Here is a 27729-nt window from a genome sequence, read left to right as displayed (position 1 = left end):
TCAAAGAGGCCCTTCAGGATACAGGCAGTTGGGAAGTCACCACCCTTTCTGCATTTCCAAGGCACTTTACTCATGTTCACAGACTGAAAAAACCATGAGGCATCTACCTCAAGCCCATAAACCTCAATACCCTCTCACACACACAACTCTGGGTGATGCTCACATGTGCATCCCAACAAGTCCTAGAATATATATAGTCTATAAATGCTTAAAGGGATCAGACACTGGCTGGGAAATGTCCAAATCTCAAGAGTGAGTAGGAAGGCTAGAGGTGAGCTTGTCAAATTCCTGCCAGGGAGGTGCTGGGCGGGGATGTTGCCACTGGAAGGACCAGTCCCAGAATAGAGCTCATCCCCCATATCCACGATGGATGCCCCTATAATTTAAGACACCCAAGTTCCCAGTTCAGAGAAGTCAATGATTAAACGCCTCTGTACTTTATCGTAATTTTCTAAAGTTCCATCACAGTCACTTGGCCTGCTCTTTGAGACCAAGGGGCTGTGTGTATACACAGGTTCACTCACTAGGACACTTAATCCCATAAATTTCCCACATACTCCCACACCTGGATTCCTCACAGAAGCAGGGCTACTTCCTTCTTCTCCTTCTCCTTCTCCAGGCAACCCAGCACACACTTAGCATCAGCAAGAGCACCAGGCAAAAATTCAACACTTTTGACACTGACTTGCTGAGCAACAGGACAGGCTGTTACCCCTGTAAGTCAATGGCTCCTCTTCTGGACGGTGGAGCTAACAGGACAGCCATGGACATGTTTGGGAAACACTATGGGTACAGGACAAGCCCAGCTGGGGACACTGTGGTGGCAAAAGGCAGAAGCAGCAGTCGCTATCCAAGGACATAACTTTATTGGAAATGAAGAGTGAGAGGTGTGGGAGAGGGCTAGGAATCAGGCTCTGTGGCAGGTGGTGGCTTCTCATCATCAGGGGGGCAGTCAATGAAGTCAGCCAGCATGGCAGCTGTGTCATCCTGCTCCTTTGAAGGACAAAGACATCAAATCCAAAACAGTCACACACACACACACACTCACTGAAGAGTGGGTCAGGCTGTGCAAGCAGCCAGCACGTCTCCCCGCCCGGCCCGCTCACCTTTTCCTGGAGAGCTGCTGCCTCTGCCTCTGTCTCCATCTCTTCTGCTGCAGATGCCTCTGGTGGGGTTGGTACCTTGTCACCCCCACCCTCAGCCCCCTCTTCCAGCAGGGTTGGGGGCACAGAGGGCTCCTCTTCAACAAGCTCCTGAGGAGGTGGCACTGCAGGGGGGCTCCCCCCTTCCCTCTCCACCTCCCCCTGGGAGGGGAGCACCTCAGGGGCCAGTGTGGGGGCCGTCTCAGCCCCAGGCCCCTCCTCAGCCCCCGGCTCCTCCACTTCCAGCAGCAGCCCGGGTTCCGGTTCTGGCTGCGGCTGCACCTTGGGGGACGCGGCGGGGGGCAGAGCTGGAGGCAGGCTTGGGGGTGCAGGCCCTCCTTCTTCCACCTCCCCGCCCGCCGGGCCGAACTCCACCTCTTCCACCTCTTCCTCCTCGTCCTCGTCCTCTTCTTCCTCCTCTAACTCACCTTCCTCTTCCTCAAACTCCTCCTCAAACTCTTCTTCCTCTTCCTCCTCCTCCTCAAAATACTCCTCCTCTTCCTCCTCCTCCTCCTCCTCCTCAAAATCCTCCTCATCCTCGTCTTCCTCGTCGTCGTCCTCCTCCTCCTCACTGCTGTTGATGTTAATAACTGTCAAATCTTCTTCTAGGGCTGGGGGTCCTCTGCCACTGGGAGTCCCTTCAGGGACCAGCTGGGGTGGTGGGAGTGCCACAGGGCCAGGAACAGGAGGGGGAGGCGGCGGAGGGAGAGGCCCCGGGGCCGCAGGCAGCTCTTCTGGCTCCTCCTTGGCTGGCACAGGAGGGGAGGCTGTTGGGGGTCCGACCGGGGCTGCAGGCGGGGGTGTGGTACCCGAGGGGGGTAGGGGTGGCAGCCCCTCAGGCACGATCACCACACTGTCATCAGAGTCGCTTTCCAAGGAAATCTCCACATCGGACGCCTCCTCCTTATCATAGTGGACAAAGGCTGGTCTGGGCACCCTTCCCCCGAAAGTCTCATCTGGGGGTATAGTAGGTGGAGGAGTGCCACTAGGGGCAAGGACAGCATCCTCATTTGAGCCTGCCCGGTGGTTCTCAGGGCCAGGAAGGAGCCGGGGGGATACAGACACCAGGCCTGGGACGGAGAGGCCTAAGTGGTTGGCTGTGGCTGGAGGTCCAGGACGTGCCGGGGGCATGGGGCCCACTGAGGGCATGGGGCCCGCTGGGGGCACAGGGCCTGGGGAAGGCATGGGGCCTGCTGAGGGCATGGGGCCCACCGAGGGCATGGGACCCACAGAGGGCATGGGGCCTGGGGGATGAAAAGCTGGAGCCCTGAATGGAGATGGAGCCTCAGGAGGGGGAACTGGGGCAGGGGTGGGGCAGGCAGGGCCCATGGTCTGCAGGGGAGGAACCCGGGGATGGGTCAGAGCTGCACAGGTCACCAGTGCTTCTGAGCAGAAAGCAGAGACCTGAGGAGGGAAAAAAAGGGTGAGCGCGAGCATCAGGGATATGGGCCTTCACGAAACCAGGGAGGGAATGCCAACAAGCATCAGAAACGAGAATCCAGGAACCCACGAGGTGGATTTGGCCACACTCTGCAGTTACCTCAAGGCTGTCTTCTCTCTGGCCCAGGGAGAAGGCCTGCAGGGCACAGGCGAGAGGAGGCGGGCAGCGAGGAGAAGGCGCCAGCAGCAGAGCCAGCAGCAGGCGGTAGAGTTCCCGGCGGCAGCGCGAGCTGGTATACGGGGAGCTGCCTAGGACCTCGCCCTGCTGGACGCCCATGACCAGTGGGAGGACCAGATCATGCAGTCTCTGAAAAGGACAGAGAGCACACCTTGAGACGACACCACGACGAGCCAACCCTTCTCCGGGGCCTACTTCCTGGTGTGAATGAGCCCCCGACAGGTACAGAGCTGTGGCTCCTCCCCACCTCCGTGGGGACCAGGCTCCACTCACCCTGTGAGTCTCCTCCTTGATGAGAGGCCCGCACATGAGGACGGTCCGGCTGAGGCCTGGGGAAGGAGACCAGTATGTCAGAGGTGGGCGGCTAACACGATGACGAGCCAGGGCTTCTGAAGCACATGGCCCCAGCTGAGCACCCCATTCTGCCACGGCCCACCTCAGGCAAGTCACGTAACTCCTTTAAGTTTATTTTCTCAACTATAAGATGGGGATCCTAAACGTATCCCTACTACCTAAGCTGTTGACAACATTATGTAAATGAGACAGATGATGGAGGTACAACATTATAAATGTGCGTTTACGTATTTGGGGAGAGCTGGCACTTCCCTTCACACGGGGGGTGGGGGGCTGGAGGGCAGTGGGGGGCTGGAGGGCAGTGAAATACACGGGACCCAAAAGAAAGTCACTTCTGCGTCCAGATTAGCAACTCAGAAGCAGGAAGCCCCACTGAGCAGCCCGCCTGGGGAGTGTGAGCTCCACAGCCCAGGGATTTCGTCCTCTTCCTGGCCCCGCCCTCTTGTACTAGAACAGCACTTGGCACGTACAGGGGATGCACGAACAAAGATAGCTGAGACCCTGGAGGGGCGGTGTCAATACCAGCACTCCACCTAACAACAGGACCCAAGATTCCACCTGCAGCCCTGGGGGTGGCATAGCTTCGCCACAGGCTCTTAGCTGGGTCTGCATTTTTTCTACACCCTCCACCTCAACGACTGGTTTGGGGCTATCACCCCAGGCCATCCCAGTGCGCCGAGGTGCAGGGCACAGGCCTCACCCACCTCTCAGCGCAGCTGCACACACGTCACTGTTGGCATTGCTGTCCCCTTTCCGGTGGCTGGGCGGGGCCAGAGCCTCCCCCATATCCAGCTTTAGCTTCTTGGGGGCGCTGGGCTTCCCGGTCTGCAAACCCCCATCAGGGCTCCCCCGGGGACTGCGCAGCTGGCAGGGGAGGGGAACATAAATCACACACACCGGCCAACAGGAAGGCAGGACAGTCAGAAGGCAGTGTCTGGTGGTGAGGCTGGTGAGGACAAGGGGTGCAGGATGGGGTCCCGGGACAGGGGCAGAGGCCTCACTCACTTTGAGGGCATCAGCCGGCGGGGAGATGTCACTGAGCAGGTGGGTGAGCAGGGCCTCACCCGAGGCTCCCCCCTGAAGCACTCCTGCCGAGGCCCCACACACCTGCACCCACAGCTCCAGGACAGTGTACACCTTGGTCCGCATAGTGCTGTGGGAGGAGCAGAGGGCAGCTTGTGAAAGGGAGTCGATGTCCCAGCCACCGGCACCCCCGGTCCACCGGCACCCCCTCACCCACCCTCTCCTCTTTATTCTATTCCTAGATGGTCACCTGTAAGGCCTCTCCTGGCCTGGAGAGAGGCTGTCCCTCCCAATGCTCCAGGCATTGAGAACCTGGGGAAGCAGGCGGCTGATCAGGGCCCCAAAGCGCAAGAGCCGGCCTCTACACCTGGGGGCGAAGACAGAACAGTGACCCCTGCTCCTAGCACATCCCAGCCCCTGCACCGCATCCTCCCGACCCCACTCACGCGAGGATGAGTGCAGAGAGCAGGTCCAAGGCTTCCAGGTGGAGGGAGGGCAGCAGCAGCAACCGCAGGGGACCGTCCCCAAGCAAACTCTGCAGAAAAAATTAGCAGAGTAAGGAGTGGGGGAAGAAAGTGAGGCAAAGAAAGAGAAATGGAGGCAGGATACATGCACGTGACTGAATACACGTGTGCACGCAGGTAAGGAACCCACACCCGACCCCAACTCCCCCAACAAGATCTAACTGCCATCCTCCTCAGCAGACCCTGCAAGGAGGATGAGGGAGGGACGGCCGAACCTCGCGGCAGTGATGCAGCTGGCCCCCAGCTCACCCTCCCCTGAGGAAGCATCTGCTACAAGTGCTCCCGCAACACGGGAGCGAATCGGCACTGATGTGCGTGTGCCGGGAGCACGGGAATAACGGCATCTGGAGAGGTAAGGAGCTGGCCAGGGCAACCTCAGGCGACATCACTTCGGGAGCCACAGCCCACACTGCTTGCCCGGCTGCCCTGCATCCTGGGCAAGCGCTGTGAACAGGGCACAAACTCCACTTACGATGTTCTTGGCACTGACGCTGAGGGTCCGGCAGATAAGATCCAGGATTTCCTGCACGGGGACGGACACGGGAGCCCCGAACTCGGAGCTAACGAGAATCAGAGCAGGGAGATCCTCAGCGCGGGGGCCCAGGGCGACTCCACACCCACCCTCAACCTCCCTCCTCATGATGAAGACGACACCCATCTTGGCCCCTCCTGCTCCAGGCCCTCGCTCCCTCCGACACTCACACACCTGAGCATGAGCCCCAGGCAGCGGGCCAGCCCGGAAAACCTCTGCCAAAGCCGGAGAAGGACATGGGCATCACCATCTTCTGAGGGGGAGAGCAGCGTCTCCACCCCAGGGCCTTCGTACTGCATAGGAGCTGGACAGAAACACAACCACCTTCACACGCCAGGTCTGTCTTCCATCCCCTCCTCCTCCATTCTGGTGGAGGACCCACCCATATTCTACTCCCTTTTGCCTAGAACTCAAAGGCCCCGCCTCTCCAGACCAGCCCCCTGCTCCCCTCACCACCATGCCACCGACCACAGCAGCCACAGTCCCTACCCGTGTCCGCCCCCGCATACAGGGCCCCAAGCAGGCTGTGCAGAGAGGTCAGCAGGCTGTGCAGCTCCTGCTCCCAGCTGTCCGTGTGCTTCAGGCCCTGGGAGAAGCCAGCCCCTAGAGAGGGCAGCCGGGAGTAACACTCACAGGCCAACTGCAGAAGACAGGTTGGAACCCTGGTCAGATGGGAATCCAGCCCAGCCACGGAATCCCAACCCCACCAATGCCCAGGAAGACGGAGATCAAAGAGAGCTCTGAGGGAAAACGGAAGGGACTACGGGGCAGAAAGACACAGATGGAGACACGGAGGCAGAAGTCACGACTTGTGTTTACTGCGTATGTTCACAGGGAGGGGAGTGAGACCGTGGTCGAAAAGCAGTAACAGACAGAAAAATAGAGAAAAGAAGCTCCAGCTCAGACCCCAGGCTCTCCATCTCCCTCCTTTCCCTTTACCTGCTGGAGCTGAGGGCTCAAGGCATCCACCCGAGACAGGAAAAATGAGGCCAGCTTGCCCTGGATTAGAGGGAAAGAAAGGGAGAGGCTGGTGAGTCAGCTCCAAGGGCCAGAGACATAGACCCCGCCCATTCCCAGCAGCAGAATCGAGGCCCAGGATCTAAGGCCTTTTTCTTTCCTGCAGACAAGGAAGCACCACACTCTAAGGGGCATCATGCCTGGGTGCAGACATGCTCTCATGGTAGAAAGACACCCTGAATGTCACCTCTTGTCCTTAGCCTCCCTGTTTGAGGCCTGTGTCCCACAGATGACTGGGCCCCCTCCTGCCAATCTTTGCAAAATGACAGTCATCTCCCTCAAGCCAAAGACACAGCACTGAAAAGCAGCTACCTCCACGCCCCAACTCCCTGCCAGCTCAGACAAGAAGCAAGGGTCCAAGCTGGGAGGTGCGGCACTAAACAGAGGTGCGAGGGCAGGACAAGGTGGAGAGAGAAGGAAAGGCTGCCCAGCAGGACTGAGGTAGCACATCTCAGAGCAGCGACCTGTCAGTTAGCCAACAACAGTACTCCGCCTGCTATGTGAAGGCGCCGGCACAGGAGTGTTTAACTGGGGCCCCATTTAGCTGGAGGTAGAATCAAAGGGGCCTGTGAACATGGAAGGGAAATTTTTTAAATCATTTTCACTAACCTGTAAATGAAGTATAATTTTTTTTCCTACTGTATATGTAGACAAAAAGCCACAGTAGTATCAGCAGTACCTCTGACTGTCACCATCAGAAATCACTTATTTTCATTTCACGTTACATATAGTTGTAAAGTTATCTTGAATTATCATTCACGTGCATCACTAATTTGAAACTTAGTTACCAGACCTGCTGCTAGATCCTGTTATTTGACACGTTAGTAAAGCAGCACATCCCACTCTATCACAATTTTTTAAAGTATACATTTCAACAGAATCAGTGTCCCTTGCAACTCCATGTATTTTATAGATTTAAAAACATTCGAAGAGGTCTATGGCACAAAAAGGGTGAGAACACTGAAGTATAACAGGATTTCCACCTTCAGTGGGTGTAAGAGTCGGGAAGACAAATGCATGGAAAACAAAGAGGGAGGGTCAGGAGGGACTGATGCTGAGAGGCAGGACTGAGCTGGGTTGGGGAGAAAAGGGAGGACCCGGATAAGGAGACAGAGGGAGGGACACCATGAGGAGAGCTCCAGGCTCACAAGAGGCCCACGGAGAAGCAGGCCGGCCTTAAATTAAATCCCAGGCTAGCGTGTATGGACTTCATCAGGGGATGGCGGCATCACATGCACAAAGGTAAACTTCCAGAAGACAAGGAAGACAAATCAACAGAGGCACCAGGTACGCAGCAGGGGACTTATGGGAGGAAGCAGGCACGGAGGTCTAGCAGTGTATGGTTCAGAAAGCAGCCCTCCAAGGGCTCCCTGCCATCGCCCTGTGGCAGGAACCACATCTGGTTTCCCACGTTCCACTGCAGGATTCTCACCATGAGACAAGCACTGTTACAGCTGATCCCAGGGTATGAGAAGGCCTAGAACCGTATCCCTCGGGACTTGGAAAGCATTTTCAGGTCCGGTGTGGTAGGGTTCTGCACACTTCAAACCAAAAGCAGCAACCGCCCACAGGTCTCCTGACACCGGCTTCTCCAAGGATGACAGAGAGTCGCCAAAGCCTTATCTACAGGGGCACTCAGCCCTTCTGGCCAACTTACTGCTCACGCTTTCCCTGAGACTGAGTCAAAAAGCTGGGCTGAGGCCACCAAAAGTCTGCTTATGTGACTGCAGTCAAGCAAAGTACAGGGACATGGCTCTGACCACAGGTCTACCCCAAGTGACCTGCAAAGCCAACCAAAGTAACGGCTCACTTGGAACATTTCACTGGAAACGCAAGCACGCGTGCACACACAGTACGTCCTGGGTGTCTCTTAAGCGTGGGGTGAGTCTTCCCACTCATTCCAGGGAACAAATAATCTGTCGAGGAGGAAAGGTAACGCCTCTACAGGACTGACTTCATGGACTCAGAATGCCTGAGAGATCTCATTTGGGAGGGGTCATCCTGAGCTTGGAGACTGCAATTGCCCTGGGAGCTTCCGGGGGATGGAATAGAGAACAGATAGACAGTCCAATTATCAGTTCCTAAGTACTGGTCTGCAAGACATTTCAAGTACAAACTGCCCCCGGGGCCTCCACACAAGACAGAGTCTTATCTGCCATGTAGGCAACAGACAAAGCCAGACTCCTCAACAGAGGGAAGTTCTCCAGATGACACTGTATTCTTAGAGAAATAAGGGCATATGCACCCCGCAACAACATATGAAAGTTTTGTTGTTTGGTTTGGAGAGGGTACTTAAAATGCAGGCCATAACTTCAAAAACTACACGTCTGACAAAAGGCTGTGAGTTAAAGATGAATTCTCCTGACCACCACTCACAACGAAAATTAAGGGGCCCTAGCAGAGGACTCATGGACAGGCTAGTCTGACTACTCAAATCTTGACCCCATAGATAACACTCAATTCTCCCTGCACTTTCCTGGGAGGATGCAGGTAGGTATAGATAACCCCAAGCCAAGCTGAATCAAAGCAGGCGTATGCAGTAAAACCTCACGTACTTTGACCAATGAGGGGTCAGAGACAATGATCTAGCCTGTGCAATTTGAGAAGTTAATTTACAGAGCATTCTAGAAGAAAGTTTAGTTTAGTAAACTAAACTTAGTAAACTTTAGTTAAAAAAAAAAAAAACTTTAATAAAATCCCCAAGTTACTCCAAATGCCTTCTTGACAAAGTCCTGCCCTGCTACCCAAAGATTCTACTACCTGCCCTTAGTGGCAGTCATATGAAAGCAAAGCATCAGCAAGGACGGGACCCACGTTCACTGAGAAATATCACCTGCTCCAGGGCTTTTCAAATACTGCAAGTAACCAGTTACCAAAGTCTCCATAAGTACCACTCCCAGACCACAGCGCACGTGCCCCCAGAGCTCCGCGTCAGGCTCACGATCCTTCCCAAGCCACTAACAACTGATCAGAGCCGGCATCAGTGTGGAAGCCTATCTGTCAATCCTGTCCACGTTCTTAAAAGTGCCTGGGGAGTTTGGTTTGGTGGAAAAAACATGGGCATGAAGGACAAATAGTTCTCACTCTCACCCTGGTTCTACAACTACCAGATACACAGGCTTGTGTTAGTCAAACCCTTCTGGACCCGTTTCCTCCTGTTTAATTCGGTGACACCAGCTCCACAGAATTACTGCAAACTGAGAAGACACACAGCGGAGTGCCTGGCACATAGTGAGTAGCAGTTCTACTAAGTACCAGTTCCCTTTCCCTTTGACTTTCTTAACTTGGTCATAGAACCATGTGAGCTTACTTTCAAGATAACTTGTATGGCAAACTCCCCCTTAATTGGTAATACTGAGTATAGTATTACCAATTACTGTGATTAACCACATGAGTTATACAAAAAAAAATATTAATTTGCCGCTAATTCCAGTTCTCCATAGGTTTGTGCTTCCATCTGAGAAAGGGGGTGCCCAACGGTTTGTCAAGCAATGATGAGTGTATCAAAACAAGAGAGAACATCTAATCGACAGGAGAACACCTGTTTGTTCTTAGGTACTTCTTGGCATTGAATTATTCTGCAAACAATCAATGTACCAATTCCAAAGGCCCTTTAACTGTTACTGCTTTGGCAGAATTTGATAACCATTCATATTTGTTATTTTATCTCCTTGAAAATAAAACGAATTCTTCCACTGACCTCCTTCCTCCCTCACCTGATCCACGTCCACCCTGCCTGTTTGCCCTAATAAGGCTCTGCTGTGCAGCCACCTTTGTACAGCCATGACAGTTCGGGGGACAGGGTGAGAGATTAGTCAGGAAAATAAGGAGAGAGAAGCGCTGGGGAAGCTGATATAGGGAAGTAATAAGTCAGCAAGGCTTCCCAGAGGAAATCATAAGAGCTTTAGGAACAAAGTAAAACAAGATGGTAGAAAAATGGGCAGGGCATTCTAGAGGTGCGGAGAAAGCAGGGCAGAGAGAGGAAAGAGTCCAGGGGTAAGAGCCTGAGCTTTGGCATCAGTTCTTAGGCAAGTTACTTAATTTCGATTTCTTTATCTGTGAGGATTAAATGAGAATGCATTTAAAGCTACGAGGTGGCACAATTAGACCTGTGGAGACAGGAGCTTAGAAATCTCAGCACCGGAATCTGAGGTAAGACGGCTATCAAGGTGTATGTTTGTGGGAAGAGGAGTTCCCATGAACACTTACTTTGAGAGACCCACACGCCCGAGGAAAATAGGTCATACAAGCCTTCATTCCTTCCAGTGCTGAGAGCTCACTCTGTGGGGAAACAGAAAGTAAGGAAGAGGCTGAGGGCCCAACGCCCCAGACCCTATCTCCACCCCACCACGCGCCCCTCAGGGTCCCTTCTTCTTATACTTTTTCTTGGCCCGGACCCCTTCTCACTTCTTCAGTCCTATTCCCCAATCACTTCCCATCACATTCTTTAACCCAATGGGTATCAGTGAGGGCAAGCAATGCAATGGGCCCAGGGGAGGGGACCCGGGCAGGCATCTCACCTCCGGTCTGAGGCCCAGCAGGGAGGTGAGAAGGCCAGGAAGGTGGTTCATGGAGATGTCCCGGAAGAGTGTGGGGAGCTGGGCTGCGTAGCGGAGCAGGTCCCCCAGCACAGCCACGGCCAGCTCCATCGTGGGGGGCGGGTCCTGGGACTAAAGAGCAACAACACCCCATGCTCCCAACCTCACCTTCACGGTCACCGAAAGGAGGAATGAGAGGTATGAAAACATGGGGCTTTCGACAAACACCACAGTTAACGTCAACATTACCATCAAATCTACTAGGGACAGGGGCTTCCCTGGTGGCGCAGTGGTTAAGAATCCGCCTGCCAATGCAGGGGACGTGGGTTCAAGCCCTGGTCCGGGAAGATCCCACATGCCACGGAGCAACTAAGCCTGTGCGCCACAACTACTAGGCCTGCACTCTAGAGCCCGCGCACCACAACTACTGAAGCCCATGCGCCTAGAGCCCATGCTCCGCAGCAAGAGAAGCCACTGCAGTGAGAAGCCCGCGCACTGCGACGAAGAGCAGCCCCTGCTCGCCGCAACTAGAGAAAGCCAGTGCACAGCAACAAAGATCCAATGCAGCCAAAGATAAATAGATTAAAAAAATCCACTAGGGACAGAGCGTATTAGAGATATGGAGCATCCGAAGTAACACATTCATCTACAGACAGGACGTGTGTTCACACTTTAGTACTATGCGCGTCTGGGGGTCCGAGGAATTTGGGGAAAAAAAGGTAACAAAGCCATACTTTAAAGATCTGCCTGACTAGAGCATCTCAAGAGTTTCTTGCTGCTCCCATACTACATTTCCCTGCTAGGAATGGAGAGGAGCACTTCTCAGACCACAAGAAAAGTCTCAGCCAAAACAAAACCGCCCCATCTCGCCAAGCTTGCTTCTGGCTGTCTCAGACCTACCGTGGAATTCACGGAGGAAAAACGGCTTAAATTTATAAAGACGGACTTCTCTAGAAAATTAACATGTATCTAAGGGAAAAGCCTTCAGCACATTACCCCTTGCTAGACCAGACGCCACGTGTCAATGAAACAAACAAGAATGCTTGTTAGGAAGTCCGACTCAGTGGGCCTACCAACCACAAGCAGGCCTCAACACTGTCCAGCAATCCTCCTGCACCTCTCGCCCGTTAACTCCCTCTGCTACTCAGCCCCTCTCCCACCACTGTCACTTCCGTATAACCTAACCTGCAACTTCAGAGAAAGCTGAAGCCCAAAGATGGGCACTCCCTCAGCTTCCCACCACCAAACTGAAAACTCCATCTCCATCCTCATCCCCGCTCTCCTTCCTCCTGTCCCACTAGAGGAGATGCTCCTCCCATCTGAGGACAATCCCTCCTCGGTGCTTTAGATAGTCCCCCCTCCCTTCTTCTCAGAACCTACCCCTGTTAACTGGCCCCCTCTCTCCAATCCCTTTCAAAAGGATTCTTCCTACTGACATTTGTGCATGCTCCAGTCTCTCCCATCCTAGAAGTCCTTCTCCTGAGCCCATACTCCACTTGCCCAATCTCAGCTGTTGCCCAGTTTCTCCCTCTTACCAGCAGAGCCAGACGTCTTGACAGGACTGCCTGCCTTCTCCACTTCCACTCCTTCTGCCACTCACTGCTCATCCCAGGGCAACCTGGCTTCCGTGTCCACTGCTCCACCAAAAACACTTTCACAGTCTCATTACCCTTGAGTTGCTAAATCTGATAAAAAATTTTCAGTTCTTGTCTTATTCCAGCTCAGAAGGGCATAAAGAGAAATGACTCCTCCGTCTTCCCTGAAGTATTTGGATTCCATTCAACCCACCATCCTGGTTATCTCCTTTCTGCTGCTCTGTCTTGTCTGCTTTTTTTTTTTTTTTTTGCGGTTCACGGGCCTCTCACTGTTGTGGCCTCTCCCGTTGCGGAGCATAGGCTCTGGACACGCAGGCTCAGCGGCCATGGCTCACGGGCCCAGCCACTCCGCGGCATGTGGGATCTTCCCGGACCGGGGCACGAGCCCATGTCCCCTGCATCGGCAGGCGGACTCTCAACCACTGCGCCACCAGGGAAGCCCTGTCTTGTCTGCTTTGTAAGCTCATCCTCCTCTACGTGACCACTGACTGTGGAGCGCCTCAAGATCCAGTCTGTATAAGTATTCAACTTGATCATCTGAGCCTCATCCTCAGCTGCAGCTGCCATCTAAATGCTGAGGACTCTTCCTCTTTGTAAAACATATTGACTGAAGCCCCCACCACTGAACCCTCAGGGTTACCCTCTGAGATATCTGGTCACTTCCACGCACACTAGGTCAAGGGTATGCTTCCTGGGGGCCTCTACTGAATGCCCAAGACCATACTCATGTTATTTTCACCACTCCCCTTGGAACCTGGCTGTCTTCCAATGTTCTGATACCTGGGAGTCATCCTGGACACATCCTTTCCCTGACACTATTCCATCATCAGGACCTGTTGTCTATTTTGCCTCTAAATCTCTCTTGAAATCCCTCTTTGCCTCCAAATCTCTCACCTACTTCTCATCATGTCTCCAGCTGCCGCCCTAGTCCAGGCTACCGTGAATGCTCTCCTAGGTTACCCTCAGTACCTTCCTCGTGGTCCTTCTGCTGCCATTCTGGCTCCTTTCTAATCCTGTCTCCACACAGCAGCCAGAGTGGTATTTCCAAATGAAAGTTTGATCATGTCACCACTACCACCTCCTTCCCCCTACTCAAAACCTTCCACGAATTCCCACTGTTCTGAGAATAAAAACCAAACTCCCTAATATGCCTACAACGCCACACACAGCCTGGTCCCCATGCACATACCTCCCCGGTCGCATCTCATTAACCTCAGCCACACCAGCCTGCTTATAATTCTTTACAAATGAGTCAAACTCCTTTCCTCTCAGGACTTTTGCAGGCTTAGAACACTTAGAAAACTCTCAGCCCAGTTCACTCCTACTCATCAGAACAGCCGTCCCTGAACCACTGACCCTGATCACCACCCCAGTCTGGGTCAGGTTCTCTCGTTACATGCTCTCAGAGAACTACATTCTTTACCTCTGGAGCACCTACTGAAGTTTATCTTTTCACACTCATTGTATAATTATTCTCTTTCAGGACTTCCTTGGTTAAGACTCTGCACTCCCAATGCAGGGGGCCCGGGTCCAATCCCTGGTCGGGGAACTAGATCCCACGGGCACGCCGCAACGAAGAGTTCACATGCCGCGACTAAGGAGCCCACGTGCCACAACTAAGGAGCTGGCAAGCTGCAACTAAGACCAGGCGCAACCAAATAAATAAATGAATAGATTTTTAAAATAAAATAAAAAGCACTTAAAAAATAAATATTATTCTCTTCCACTAGAACACAGATCAGCAAACCATGGTCTGTTGGTGCCTGTTTTTGCACAGCCCACAAGCTAAGAATGGTTTTTAAATTTTTAAAGGGTTGGAAAACAAACCAACAAAGAAACACTACGCAATAGAAACCATGGGAATTCCCTTGTGGTCCAGTGGTTAGGACTCCACACTTCCACTGCAGGGGGCACGAGTTTGATCCCTGGTTGGGGAACTAAGATCCCATGTGTGTGAGGCACAGCCAATAAAAAACAGAAACCATATGGGGTTCGTAAAACCTAAGACATTTTACTACCTATAGACACCTAGAAAGTTTCCCAACCCCTGCAAGAGACTCTAAACACCTGAAAGCAGGGTCCAAGTACATCTCTCCACCAGAGCTTAGCACACAACCTGCCATGTGTGCCCAGAACATGCTTGTGGAAGAACTAAGTGGGGATGTCATCAAAGGATGTAAAAGCAGAAAAAAATTTAAATGTTAACAGAGGAAGAGAGGAGTAGGAAAAAAAAACACCTGGGGAATTCCCTGGCAGTCCAGTGGTTAGTATCCTGCGCTTTCACTGCTGAAGGCACGAGTTCAATCCCCGGTTGGGGAACTAAGATCCCACAAGCCACACGGCGTGGCCAAAAAAAAAATTAAAAAAAAATTTGGGGGGACTTCCCTGGTGACGCAGAGTGGTTAAGAATCCGCCTGCCAATGCAGGGGACACGGGTTCAAACCCTGGCCTGGAAAGATCCCACATGTCATGGAGCGACTAGGCCCGTGCACCACAACTACTGAGCCTGAGAGCCACAACTACTGAGCCCGCGTGCTGCAGCTACTGATGCCCACGCCCCTGGGGCCCATGCTCCGCAACAAGAGAAGCCACCACAGTGAGAGGCACGTGCACCGCAACTAAGAGTAGCCCCCACTCGCCTCAACTAGAGAAAAGCCCACACACAGCAACGAAGACTCAATGCAGCCAAAAAAAAAAAAAATCAGTAAGCTATTTAAAAAAATCAAACATCTAGGAAAAGCAGCTTTAGAGATGTCACTCATTAGAAAAGCTAATAAGGATGTGAAACAGCGGTTACAGAGTATGAAAGGTCAGATGAATTAAAATAACCCAGTAGATAAAAATATCAAAACGTGGGCTTCCCCAGTGGCACAGTGGTTGAGAGTCCACCTGCCAATGCAGGGAACATGGGTTCGTGCCCCGGTTCGGGAAGATCCCACATGCCGTGGAGCGGCTGGGCCCGTGAGCCATGGCCGCTGAGCCTGCGCGTCCGGAGCCTGTGCTCCGCAACAGGAGAGGCCACAACAGTGAGAGGCCCGCGTACCGCAAAAAAAAAAAAAATTCAAAACGTTTAAAAGGATGTTTCTATTTGAAGCTCATCCTCCCTGCTAGAAAAAAACTGCTTCTAATTATTCTGTCCGCAGAACTAAATGTCTAAGCCACAAAGATGTACCACATCCAGAATGGAGAATACGGCATGGCTGAGGGAGGGAGGGAGGCAGGGCGGCGGCTGAATCCTTACCTGCAAGACCTGCTGAATACTCCGAAGCCAGGACACACAGTGCTGCTGGAACATCTCTGTGGGGCTCTCCCCCACTAGCAGGGACAGCAGACACAGGCCCTCAAACCTTGTAAGAAAGGTGAGTGACAAGTGAGTGGTGGCTAGACTGCAGAGAAAGCAATTCATCGCCCTTTAATGCTCACTGGCTAGAGAAACACATCACCTCCAGATCCACGGCAGCTTCTAACTCCTGAAATACTTGGAGGACTTGGAGTGAGGTGCGGGCAACAAGGAAAGAAGGGAACAGAAGGTGGGTCACAGAAACCTGGAAGCTGGAATAGGTGGGGTTCAAAGCCAAGTGAACTCATGAAAAGAATCAAATTCTCCACCTTCTTGGGGAATGGAGAAATCTCAGGAATCCGTGGGGTGGTGACAGTGGATGGACAGATATACAGCCCTCTTCCTAAAGAAACATCCCCCTGGAGAAAAAACAGGGTTAAAGACTTACCGAGTTTTGATAGAACCAAGACGTGCATTACTGAGACCCACCAACGCGCCAACAGCTGAAAGGTTCTGGAGGAAAGAAGACAAGGAAGTGAGTTGGGAATAGGATGCTAAAGACACAGGATTTCTCCAAGCGCTTCCCTGCCCCACTGTTTCCGAAGCCTTTTCTGAAGTAACACCTCCTTTGAGGCCAAAAGGCCATTCCTCTAGAGGCCGACAACCTTTTCCCTATTTTCAGTAGGTGACACACACAGCAGCCTGTCCTGTCCCGTGGGCTTTCCTCAAGTTACATCCCACCTGTCCCCTCCCCAACTTCCCACCCAACGAACTAGTGTTACCTAGAAGGCTAGACCGCCCGACTCATCCCAGCTACCAGACTTCAAAGACAGGCTCCTTCCGTTTCCCTAGACAGCACCTAGCGCAGAGGGACATCCCTAAATGCTTGCTGACTGGACACTAAACTCATCTGACCCCTTCTTCCTTCACCCCAAATCCCCCTCCTCCTGTTCCTGGCTCCCTTCGAGCTGCTAATGCCAACATAAACCAAGTCAACCAGAGCTTCCTTCCTGCACATTCTGGCAGCCCTGAAAGAGGTCTCCTCCTCAGCCCTCCCACGAGTAAACTCTCCATGCTTAAATGGCCAGAGTCCTCTGGTGGCCCCTGTATCCCCCTAACTGTACTCATCATTCATTCTTTCAACAAACACATCTTATGCACTGAATCAGATGAAGGAATACAGAGCTGAATAAAATAAATAAGGTCCCTGTTCTCATGAAGGGAAATGTTGATTCACTTAATAAACATTTATTTACCTACTTTATGTGAGACATTGTTTGAGGTGCTAGGGAGCTTATATTCTAGTTAGAGAAGACAGAAAATAAACAAATGACCAAATAAGAAATAGCATGTTGGAGGGTGCTGGGTGCTAAGGGGAAAAATAAACTGAGGAAGGAAAGGAGAGGCTGGAGTAGGGAAGGGAGACAGCACTCTATGTGGAGTGGACACAGGGCCCTCTCTAAGAAGCTAGTTGAGCAGAGGAAAGTGAGAGCAAGGCGTACTGATACGCTCACAAGCACTGTGAATATAAAATGGTGCAGCCACTTGGGAAAACAGCCCAGCAGTTCCTCAAAAGGTTAGAGTTAACCATATGACCTAGCAACACCACTCCTAAGTATATGCCCAAGAAAAATGAAAACACACGTTCTCATAAGAAATCGTATAGGAACATTCACAGCAGCATTACTCATAACAGCCAGAAACTGGAAACAACCCAGATGTCCATCAACCATGAATGGATAAACAAAACACAGTATATCTATACAATGGAATATTACTTGCCATAAAAAGGAATGAAGTTCTGAGACATGGATGAACCTTAAAAACATTATGCTAAGGGAAGGAAGACAGACCCCAAAAGCCACATATTGTATGATTCACTTCTATGAAATCGTCAGAGCAGGCAAACCTATGGAGACAAAAAGTAGCTTAGTGGTTGCCTCCGGCTGAAGAGCAGAGAGGGGTTGGGGGGAAATGGGGAGTGACTACCAATGGGTATAGGGTTTCCTTTGGGAGTGATGAAAATGCTCTAAAATTGATCATGGTGATGGTTGCACAACTCTGCAAATACTAAAAACCATGGAATTGTACACTTTAAATGGGTGAATTGTAAGTATGTGAATTACATCTCAATAAAACTGTTTCAAAAAAAAAAGGCATGCTGGTAACTTTTTGTTGTTCCAGGCAAAGCAGAGAACAAGAGCAAAGGTTGTGAGATGACAGCACACTAGGCGTATCTGAGGAGCAGCAAGGAGGTGAACTGTCACTAGAGGAGACTGAGCGGGAGAGACGAGGCCCCGGGAGCAGGGTGGGACCTTTTGGAGTCATATAGGCAACCGTTGACTTTCACTCTGACTAAGATAAAAGCCATGGGGTAGAGAAGAATTAGGCAGAGAAGGGATATTACTTGACATAATTTATTTTTTAAAACACATCCACAACACCTGAGTTGCCTTGTCCAGAAGGCAGAAGCAGACGCAAGTAGGAGGCTATTTTAAGGATCCAGGAGAGAGACGAGGCAGTGTAAAGAGCGTGGTAAGAGTGGGGATTCAAGCCTCAAGCTGTGGTTATACTCTGAAGTTAGAGCCCACAGGATTTGAAAACACACTGGATATGGGTGGGAGATAAAGAAAAGAGGCAAAGCTAATTCCAAAGTTTTTTGCCTGAGCAACTAGAAAGATGGAGTTGTCACTTACTAGGCAGCAGAATACTGCAGGAGGAGCAGGTTTGGGGGTGAGAATCAGGAGTTCAGTTTCAGGTGTTAAGTCTGGGATGTCTATTTAATGCCAAATAGGCACTGGGTAGCTAAGTCCGGAGTTAGGAGAAATCCTGGTCAGAGTATGGATTTGGGAAGTTGTCAGTCATCAGACTGGATCAGCTCACTGTGGGAGTGAGTGTAAATAGAGGAAGAAAGCAGTACAAGGACTGGGTTCTTGGGCACTCAAACACTGAGAGGTTAGAGAGGAGGAGCCAGTAAAGAAGGCTGCGAAGGAGTGACCAGTATGGTAAGAGGGGAATCAAGAGAGAGTGGTATCCCAGAAGCCAAGTGAAGAAAATTTTGCAAGAAAGGAGTCATCAGCTGTAACAAATACTACAGACAAGTCAAGTAATAGGAGGACCAAAATTTGACCTTTGAACTTGATATCTTCAGTGGTCATTGCTGATCCTCAAGACTTACCAAGTCACCTGGTAAAGCAGTATTTTGGTGAAGTAGTTAGGCTAAAAGCCTAAATGGGATGAGTTCTAAGGGACAACCATCAGGGTAATGATGCGTTCAGGGAAGAATCTTTAATGGACACTAAAAAAAACAGGTGAAAGGGTAACAAGACACAAAATTACATAATCTCCCCACAGGAAAAAACCAAAACTTTATAATGAAGAAACCTGGCAGACATCACTTTAACCCATGATCAAAGTTAACATCACCAGTAATGGGACAAAGAGACATTATGTGCCCCCTGATACAACGTGACAAGAATGTCACACATCATTTCTGCAGTGTTCCTGCCAAAACTGCACAACCTGAACCTAATCATCAGAAAACAGCAGACAAACCAAGCTAAGGGACATCCTATAAAATAACTATCCTGCACTCTTCAAAAATGTCAAGATCGTAAGAAATTTTTCTTTTGCCATCAAGGACACTTTTAGCACAACTGACAAAATTGGAATAAGATCTATAGATTAAATCACTTATGGTACTGATATTGATTTTGAGTTTGATGATGGAATGCAGTTATGTAAGAGAATGTCGTTTTTAAGGAAATGCACGCTGAAGAATTTACAGGCAAAAGGGCATCATGTCTGCAACTTCCCCCTTCATGGACCCAGAAAAAATATGCACAGAGAATGATCAAACAAATATGCATTTAAAATGCTGACATTCAGGGAATCTGGGTGAAGGGTATATTCTTTCAAATTTTCTATAAATTGTAAATCATTTCAAAGTAATATTTTTTTAAAAAGAAGAATGGGAGAAAGTACAAGTGCAAACAACTCTTTTGAGGAGTTTTGCCATAAAGAGAAGCACAGAAATGGGGCAGGAGCTGGAAGGGGGACTTTTTTTAAAGCGGTTTTGAGCTATATGCTGATGAAAATGACCTAAGCGGGAAAAGCTGATGATGAACAAGTGGAGAAGCAATGGACTTGTGTACATGCAGAGGGGACAGATGTCATGTACAAGCAGAGGGCTGGCCTTAGTAGGCGCATGGACCAGCTCACCCCTAGTAATGGGAGGGAAGGCAGAGCATACGAGCACAGACACAGGTAAGCTGGCAGATGTGGTGACGGCAGCCTATGGGAATTCCCATCCCCCAGTTTCTATTTTCTCACTGAAATGGGAAGTGACGTCATCAGTTAAGAGTGAGGATGGAGAGAAGTAATCAGAGGTTGTCTAGGAAAGTGGAAATGTAACAGGATTGCTAGGCAACACTAAGAGTCCACTTGAGAAGATGATAGTCATGAATTTAAAGTGAGACCAGCCAGCCAGGATACATGTATCTCCAGCCATACTGAGCTGTAACAGGTACAGGCACCAAATAAACAGAGTTGGATTTAACACAGACGGGGTGCTGCCGGGCAAGTACAATGAAGGCAGAAGGGTGAGGAAGTGATTATAATGGAATTTAAACAAGGTAAGAAGAGAAGAGAGAACATGACAGATAATAAATAAGTTAATTTATTTCAAATAGTGATAAACGCTAGGAAAGAACCAAAACAGAATAATCTGACAGAAAATGACTGAAATGGGAAGGACCACTGTATTTTAAAACAGCGTGCTCAGGAAAGGCTCCTCTGAAATGGTGGCATGGAAGCTGGGATCTAAACAAGCAGCTCACCTCCCCAGGAGTTTCCCAGCAAAGAGCGAAGGAACTGATGAGCAGTGGCCTCAGCTGCTGCAGAAATGAGATCAGCCTGGGTGGCTGGAGCACAATGAAGACAGGCCAGGAGTCGTGTGAGGGGAGGTCAAGAGGCCAGCATAGGCCGCGCTATGTAAGGCCTGGTGCAATAAGTTAGTGTACGGTTTTAAGCAGGACAATGCTCTAATCTTACTGATATTTTTAAGAAGATCGCTGGGTACTGGTTAGAGAATGGGACAGTACAAAGCCCTAGGGACACAAGGCAGAACAAGACACTCTGTCCTTCAAAGTATGTGCAATTATAAGGGAAATGAGATACAGGAGTTGTTTTAAAATGCTCTGGGGTGGGAGGGACTTCCCTGGGTCGAGTGGTTAAGAATCCACCTTCCAATGCAGGGGACGCAGATTCGATCCCTGGTAGGGGAACTAAGATCCCACAAGCCACGGGGCAACTAAGCCCACATGCCACAACTACAGAGCCCATGCGCTCTGGAACCCGCATGCCACAAACAGAGAGCCCACGTGCCGCAACTACTGAGCCCACATGCCACAACTAGAGAGAAGCCTGTGTACCACAACGAAAGATCCCCTGCGCCGTAAATATGACCCGATGCAGCCATAAATAAATAAATAAAAATAAAGTGCTCCAGGGGCAGGGGAGGTTGGAGGCAAAGTTGGGAAAGTGGGAATGAAACAAGACTGGCAAAATGTTCACTGTTAAATCTGGGTGATAGAGACAGCACGGGCTGGGGTGGGGGTAGTTCAAAATACTATTTTCTCTACTTTTGTGTCATCTGAAATTTTCCAGAAGTTTTTTTTTTTTTTTTTTTTAACTACACACGAAAACAAATCAAAGCCCAGTTGTGTGGGTATGGGGGAAGGAGGTTGAGTGTATATGTACAATGAATAAATAATTTCCATATGGTGTAATAAAGAACAGCTAATCATAGGTGGTTTGGAAAGGTTTCCCAAAGGCAGTGACAAACAAACATTGAGTTGAAAATATTTGGGGGATTGTTGGGGGGGAGTGGGGGGGGCGGGTATGGAGAGGCAGCACAGGGAGAGATTCCAAGCACAAGTGCAAAGGCCCTGAGGCAGGAAAGTTCAGGTGCTTAAGGATTTTAAAAGGCAGCAAACAGGTTAAGGATTTTACAAACAGGATCAGCTGTTATGTGGGAAATGAATTAAAAAGAGCAAGACTGACAGCAAGGAGACCAGCTGCCATAATGCAAGCCAGAAACTGTGAACTGTGCTCAGGTAGTTCCATTTTGGAACTGAGTTTGCAGTACCTGTGGGAAAACAAAGTTGGTGATTAAGGGTAGATGGATGGGCCAATCAATGGATCTCTTTTTCTCTCACGCTCCAGGCCTATTTACTTACCTTCATTTCTCATCTCAGCTAAGCTAGAAATTCTCCGAGGAAAAGGATGATGTCTTACTTATCTACCTAGAGATGAGGAATAGTAGGTAACACATAAGAGATACTCAAAAAATCTTTGTTGAATGAAAATCTACAAGGAAGTGAAGGAAACCCACCACACAGGTCCATGTTCTGAGAACTCAATACAACACAGACAAGTAGAAAAAAATTCAAGGCAAGATATACCCAAAAAATATAGTACAGGCAATTTAAAGGTGTTTCCCACATCACCCTTAGATTCTTTACTCAAAATTCTTCTAAGGGAAGGGAGGGTGGGCAAGGGATGAACTGGGAGTTTGGGGTTAGTAGATATAAACTATATCAAAACATATAGAATGGATAAACAAGGTCCTACTGTATAGCACAGGGAACTGTATTGAATATCCTGGGATAAACTATAATGGAAAAGAATATAAAAAAGAATGTATATATGTGTATAACTGAGTCGCTTTGCTGTACAGCAGAAATTAACACAACACTGTATATCAATTATACTTCAATTTTTAAAAAATGCTTTTAGACATTTAAGAGAAATTAAGCAAGACATTAAGTTCATGTAGCTCGCCTTGAGGGAGGAGGGGAAGACTTGAAAGAGATGATGACGGAAATCACACATTTATAAACAGAAAAGATAATATTTCAGAAATACTTAGGAACCACATGAATCACAGGAGGGGAACTGGGCTGAGATATCAGAGGCACAGTTTTGTCACCCTCAATGAGGACTAATAAATAAATGAGGTCATCTCTAATAAATTTGGGGCTAAGATTACTGAACCACCCAGCAGGTTGTTATAACCCTCTTCCTGGAAGGAAGCATAGAGCTGGGAAGATCCCGGTAACAAATGTTGGACAAGGAAGAACTCATGTACACGGGTCTTGAAGGATGAATAGAATTTGGGGGAGGGTTAGCGGGAAAAGATGGAGCACGGGAGATAATATTAAAGGTGAACCTACTGTAGGTTAGACAGTTATGTCTTCTTAGAATCTGGGTAAGATGATGGGGGTTAAAGCCAGGATGGGGGCAATGGGAAAGACATGGAAAGAAGTGGACAGATCTGAAAGCTACTTAGAGAATAAAATCAAAAGGACTTAACAGACTGCATACGGAGGTGTGTGAGCAAAAAGAAAGTGTTCAGAATGACATCTGGGTTTCTAGCTTGTAGGACTGAATGGAAGTTAGATTCTATTCTGTGTATAATCCAAAGGACTCTTCTAAACCAGTCTACAAAGCGCTGCATGATCTGTTCACTGCCTACTCACCTCATAGCGCCCACTCTCTTCCCCTCCATCTCTGAACCTCAAGCACAATGCCCTTCTTTTCAGTTCCTACCAGAGGACCTTCCCACATGAGCTTTTCGCTGACTGAACCGCCCCTCCTATTTTCTTCCCCTACCCAACTCCTATGATTATCTTTGGGGATCTCAACTTAAACTCCAGTACCTCAAGAAAATTTCTGCAATTTTCCAGATTAGGTTAGAGGTCCCTACTATACAATTCTCGTAGTGTTTTGTAACATTTTGTTCATCGCCATCGCATCTATAACTGGAGCGCCCAGCATTTAGCCCTCAGTAAGAGTTCAGTAAATATTTGTTGAATACATCCATTCACTCAGTCGAAACAATCCCCAAAACAGATACTTCCAGATGAAAAAGAAGCTAAAGATCATACATCTAGTGAATGACGGGGCCTGGGATCGAACCCATTCATGCGTGTCTACCGATAGCCTAGCAGTAGAGAAAACGAGGCCCTTTCTCTTCCGAGTTTCTTCGATTCACGGCTGATAAAGGAGAAATGCGTGAATCTCGTCCAGAGTGATACCTGGATCCGCTTTCTGCCCCCAGCTTTCCTTCCCTCCACCTCTCCACTGCAGCTGCAGTGCATCAAGACCCCGGTGCACAAAAGCTGCGCCAACCTTCCAACAGGGCCGCGGGCCTGCGGGCTACAGACTCACCTGGGCCCCGCCCACCGTCCCATGTAGCCGCAATAGGCACATGAGCCCCGGCAAATGTGGAACCGAGCGGGTTGGGGGGTGCACAGGAGAAACGGTGGACCCAGCTCGCGGCTGTAGCAACCCCGACACGCTCTCCAGCAGAAGCAGGCGGAGACGCGTGCCCGAGTTCACCGCCGAGAGACCCCCGGTCCCGCCGGGAACCCCAGCCGCGGAGCCCGCAGACGGCCCGCTAAGCACAGCTGCCGCCATCTTCCCCTGGGCTCTAGAGTTGGCGTGGCGCGATGACGCAAATACCCCGCGACGGACGCCTCGAGGGGAGGGGCGTGAGGAGGGGGCCTTGGTCCTGCGCTTTGCAGTCCGCTCGCCGGCTGGGAGGGAGCATGCGCGGCGTGGAAGGGCCGGGGCGACGCAGCTGTGGGTGTTTAGTTCCCGGGGTGTCAAGGCCTGGTCGGTGGGCTGGGTCGAGGGCGGGAGGCCGGACCAGTGGCGGTTAAAGAACACGTGGTCAGGACTACAGGCGCCGGAGTCCAAAAGCTAGCCTTTAACGTAGCGTAATCTCAGGACACTTTCGATCTAGGTATCACTGGCCTGGCCTCGTTGTGTGAAATCATAGATATTGTTAACTACATTTACAACGACAGAAATGATACAATACACGTGCCTTGCAAATACAAATTCAAACAATAAAGAGGGCATAAAGTAAAAAGAAACTCCCTCCCCCCCAAGTCCTTCCCCCAGTAATGTGTATACTTTCCTAATATTAGTCTATGCACAAACACATAAATACAAAGTATATTTTACAAGAGCGGGGTCTGTACTTTGCTTTTTTTTTTTTGCAGTACGCGGGCCTCTCACTGCTGTGGCCTCTCTCGCCGCGGACCACAGGCTCCGGACACCCAGGTTCAGCGGCCACGGCCCACGGGCCCAGTCGCTCCGCGGCACGTGGGATTCTCGCGGACCGGGGTAAGAACCCGCGTCCCCCACATCGGCAGGCGGATGCCCAACCACTGCGCCACCAAGGAAGCCCTGTACTTGGCTTTTGTCACTCGATATATATTGTGGGCAACTTTACGCCGTTTTTTAAGCGGCGCGATACAATGAAATGGGCACACCACGAGTTCACAATTCTTTTGCTGAGTACTTCCAGCTGCTCCAGTTTTTTCACTAATACACTTTTTTTTTAAATACAAACACTTTAATGAACATCCTGATACTTCTGTGCATTTTTTGTACACAAAATCTTCATAATTTGAATCTAATAAAATTCAAATCCCAGATTCAAATGCAAGGGTGATCTTTTTTCCTCTTTTATTGCACTTTATCTAATCCTTCTTCAAGTCCTGGCATTCTGCCTCCAAAATATACTACCCAGAAGGGTTCATTTTTTTCTATTTCTCCATCTCCAGTGACACTCTGGGCCAAGTAACCATTCTCTCTCACCTGGCCTCTTATGCTAGCCTCCTGCAGTGGCCTCTTCATTGCTCTCCCTGCTCCCCTTTTGGCCCTTTGTACTCCCTTCTCCACGCAGCAACCAGAGTGGTCTTTTCAGATGGAAGTCAGTTCTTGTCACTCCCTGCTTAAAGCCCTTCAGTGGCTTCCAAATATCATGTGAATGAAATCCCATCTTTTCACCTTGGCCTACTAGAATCCCCACGATCCGACCCATACCCACCTGTGACCTCAACACATACCACATAAGTCACTCTCCCTCTCTTTCCCTATCCTTGAGCCACACTAGCCTACTTTCTGTCCTCTGGCAAGCCCATTCCCACCTCAGTGCCTTGGCACACGCTGCTGCTTCTGCCTGGAGAAACGTTCCTTTGACTCTGTATGACTGACGCCATCTGGCCATCCTCAGAAAGGGCTCCTTTTTAAGAAGTTCCCACTCTCACCCCCATCACCCTCTATCACATTACCCTATTTAATTTTTTTTACAGCTCATCGCACTATCCAAAATTTATTTTCTTACTTATTCACTGACTGTTGTGTTTTTTTGGCTGCGTTGGGTCTTCATTGCTGCGCGTGGGCTTTCTCTAATTGCGGTGAGTGGGGCCTACTCTTCATTGCGGTGCGTGTGCTTCTCACTGCGGTGGCTTCTCTTGTTGCAGAGCACGGGCTCTAGGCACACAGGCTTCAGTAGTTTTGGCTCGCGGGCTCTAGAGCGCAGGCTCAGTAGTTGTGGCACACGGGCCTAGTTGCTCCATGGCATGTGGGATCTTCCTGGACCAGGGCTCAAACCCATGTCCCCTGCATTGGCAGGCGGATTCTTAACCACTGCACCTCCAGGGAAATCCTCACTGACTGTTTCTTCTGTCTAAAATACAGACCCCATGAGAAGGGTCTTGTCATCTTCACTATTTTATCGTCATCCCCTAGAGCAGTAGTACCTGGCACATAAAAAGTGCTCAATAAATATTTGTTGAGTGAATAAATGAATGAGTTTTGGATGTAAGAAAATGCCTGTTTAAATTTTGACAAGAACTAAGCAAAATGCCCTCTAGAAAGTTTGCATCGATTAACACCCCTGCCAACCATGTAGAACAGTGTTCTCTAGTTTATACATCATCCCAAAACTAGGTTTATTTTTTAATTTTGTCAACTGAATAATGAAGAAGAATATCTCCTTCTTTCAATTTCTTTTGTTTCATTAGGGAAATGGAGTAACTTCATATGTTTAGTAGACATTTGTGTTCCTTCTTTATTAATTATTTTTCCATAACTTTTACCCCTTTTTCTATTGGGTTGTTTATCTTATTAATTTGTAGGGACTCTTTGTAGATGAGGGAATGTATTCTTGACTGTTATCTGTGTTGCAAGGTTGCAAGGGATTTTTTCCAATTTGCCTTTTTATTTTGTTATTTTTAAATTTCTTAGCCTTTTTCAAGTAAGGTGCTGTGATTAAGGGCACAGACTCTGGAGCTAGACTGCAGGGTTTAAACACCAGCTTTGCTTCTTGCAAGTTGTGTGAGTCTGCAAGTTACTTAACTGTGCCTCCCCTTCTTTATCTGTGAAGTGGGGATATTGTAGAACATTCACTCATAGGCTTGTGAGGATTAAATGAGTTGATATTTGTAAAATGCTTGGAACAATGTTTGGCACATGGTAGATACTGTACATAAAGTGTAAGCTGTTATTATTTCAAGCCCTGGGGTTTGATATCTTGTGAGGCTTTCCCTAACCTCCAAGGTTATAAAAATATCCTCATGTATTTTCTCCTAATACTTTTATAATTTTATTCTGTGCATTTAGATCTTAAACCATTTAGAATTCATTTTGTTTAAGGTGTGAGAGGTACAACTTTTTTTCCCAAATGGATAGCCAATTGTCCCAACCCTATCTAGTGAATCTGCCATTATTTCTCCATGTGGGTGTGTATCTGGACACTATTCTGTTTCATTGCCACGTTTAGTATGATTGCACCAATAACACTATTTTAATTATCGTAACATAACAAATTATCTGGTAAGACAAATGCCTGCTTCACTCCAATTTTTCAGAATTTTCCTGACTATATGTGAAAGTTGATTCTTTTGATAATGTTTAGAATCCGGTTCCCCCCCAATAAAGTCTCATTATTATTTTGATACAGCATTAAATTTATAGGCAATATGAGAAATGATGTCTTTATAATGATGGTTTTTCCCACTATGATTATATGGTGTATCTCTTTCATTCTTTCCAGCCTTCTTTAATATTCTAAAGTTGTCTTTATATTAGTATTTTTTTTAATACAGTAGCTTTAATGCCATGCAGACCACTACCTTTCAGCTCCAAAATCACTTTAGATATGTAGCAATATAGATCTCATTACCTTCTGGTCATGCCCCTTTGACAAAAGTGATTCATGAGTTTAAAAGAAATGCATGAGCTAAAG

At 49.2% G+C, this 27729-nt stretch overlaps 1 protein-coding gene across 4 annotated transcripts in view; it reads right to left on the bottom strand.

Annotated features, from left to right (window-relative positions):
• Positions 1-887: 887 nt before the first annotated feature.
• The window catches only part of PELP1 (proline, glutamate and leucine rich protein 1), a gene marked incomplete at its 5' end in the record, with an annotated part of 37231 nt that continues 10389 nt past the window's right edge, over positions 888-27729 (bottom strand). The window contains 18 exons of one of the 4 annotated variants that reach the window (XM_082861135.1): positions 888-993; positions 1107-1165; positions 1571-2546; positions 2683-2889; positions 3034-3089; positions 3819-3978; positions 4120-4267; positions 4388-4504; positions 4584-4672; positions 5134-5221; positions 5368-5497; positions 5683-5833; positions 6133-6192; positions 10420-10491; positions 10731-10880; positions 15585-15690; positions 16072-16136; positions 23856-24104. In XM_082861135.1, coding sequence (XP_082717261.1) covers positions 901-993; positions 1107-1165; positions 1571-2546; positions 2683-2889; positions 3034-3089; positions 3819-3978; positions 4120-4267; positions 4388-4504; positions 4584-4672; positions 5134-5221; positions 5368-5497; positions 5683-5833; positions 6133-6192; positions 10420-10491; positions 10731-10880; positions 15585-15690; positions 16072-16136; positions 23856-24104 — 2976 coding nt within the window. In that variant the 3' untranslated portion in view covers positions 888-900. Of the gene's footprint in view, positions 994-1106; positions 2547-2682; positions 2890-3033; positions 3090-3818; positions 3979-4119; positions 4268-4387; positions 4505-4583; positions 4673-5133; positions 5222-5367; positions 5498-5682; positions 5834-6132; positions 6193-10419; positions 10492-10730; positions 10917-15584; positions 15778-16071; positions 16137-23855; positions 24105-27729 lie in introns of those variants that run through there. The other 3 variants (XM_082861134.1, XM_082861137.1, XM_082861136.1) reach the window with 3 other exon arrangements.

The sequence above is a fragment of the Leucopleurus acutus genome (genome assembly GCF_964270905.1).
Source record: "Leucopleurus acutus genome assembly, chromosome: 19".
Classification (NCBI taxonomy): domain Eukaryota; kingdom Metazoa; phylum Chordata; class Mammalia; order Artiodactyla; family Delphinidae; genus Leucopleurus; species Leucopleurus acutus.
This window is presented reverse-complemented; position numbering and strand designations above follow the sequence as displayed.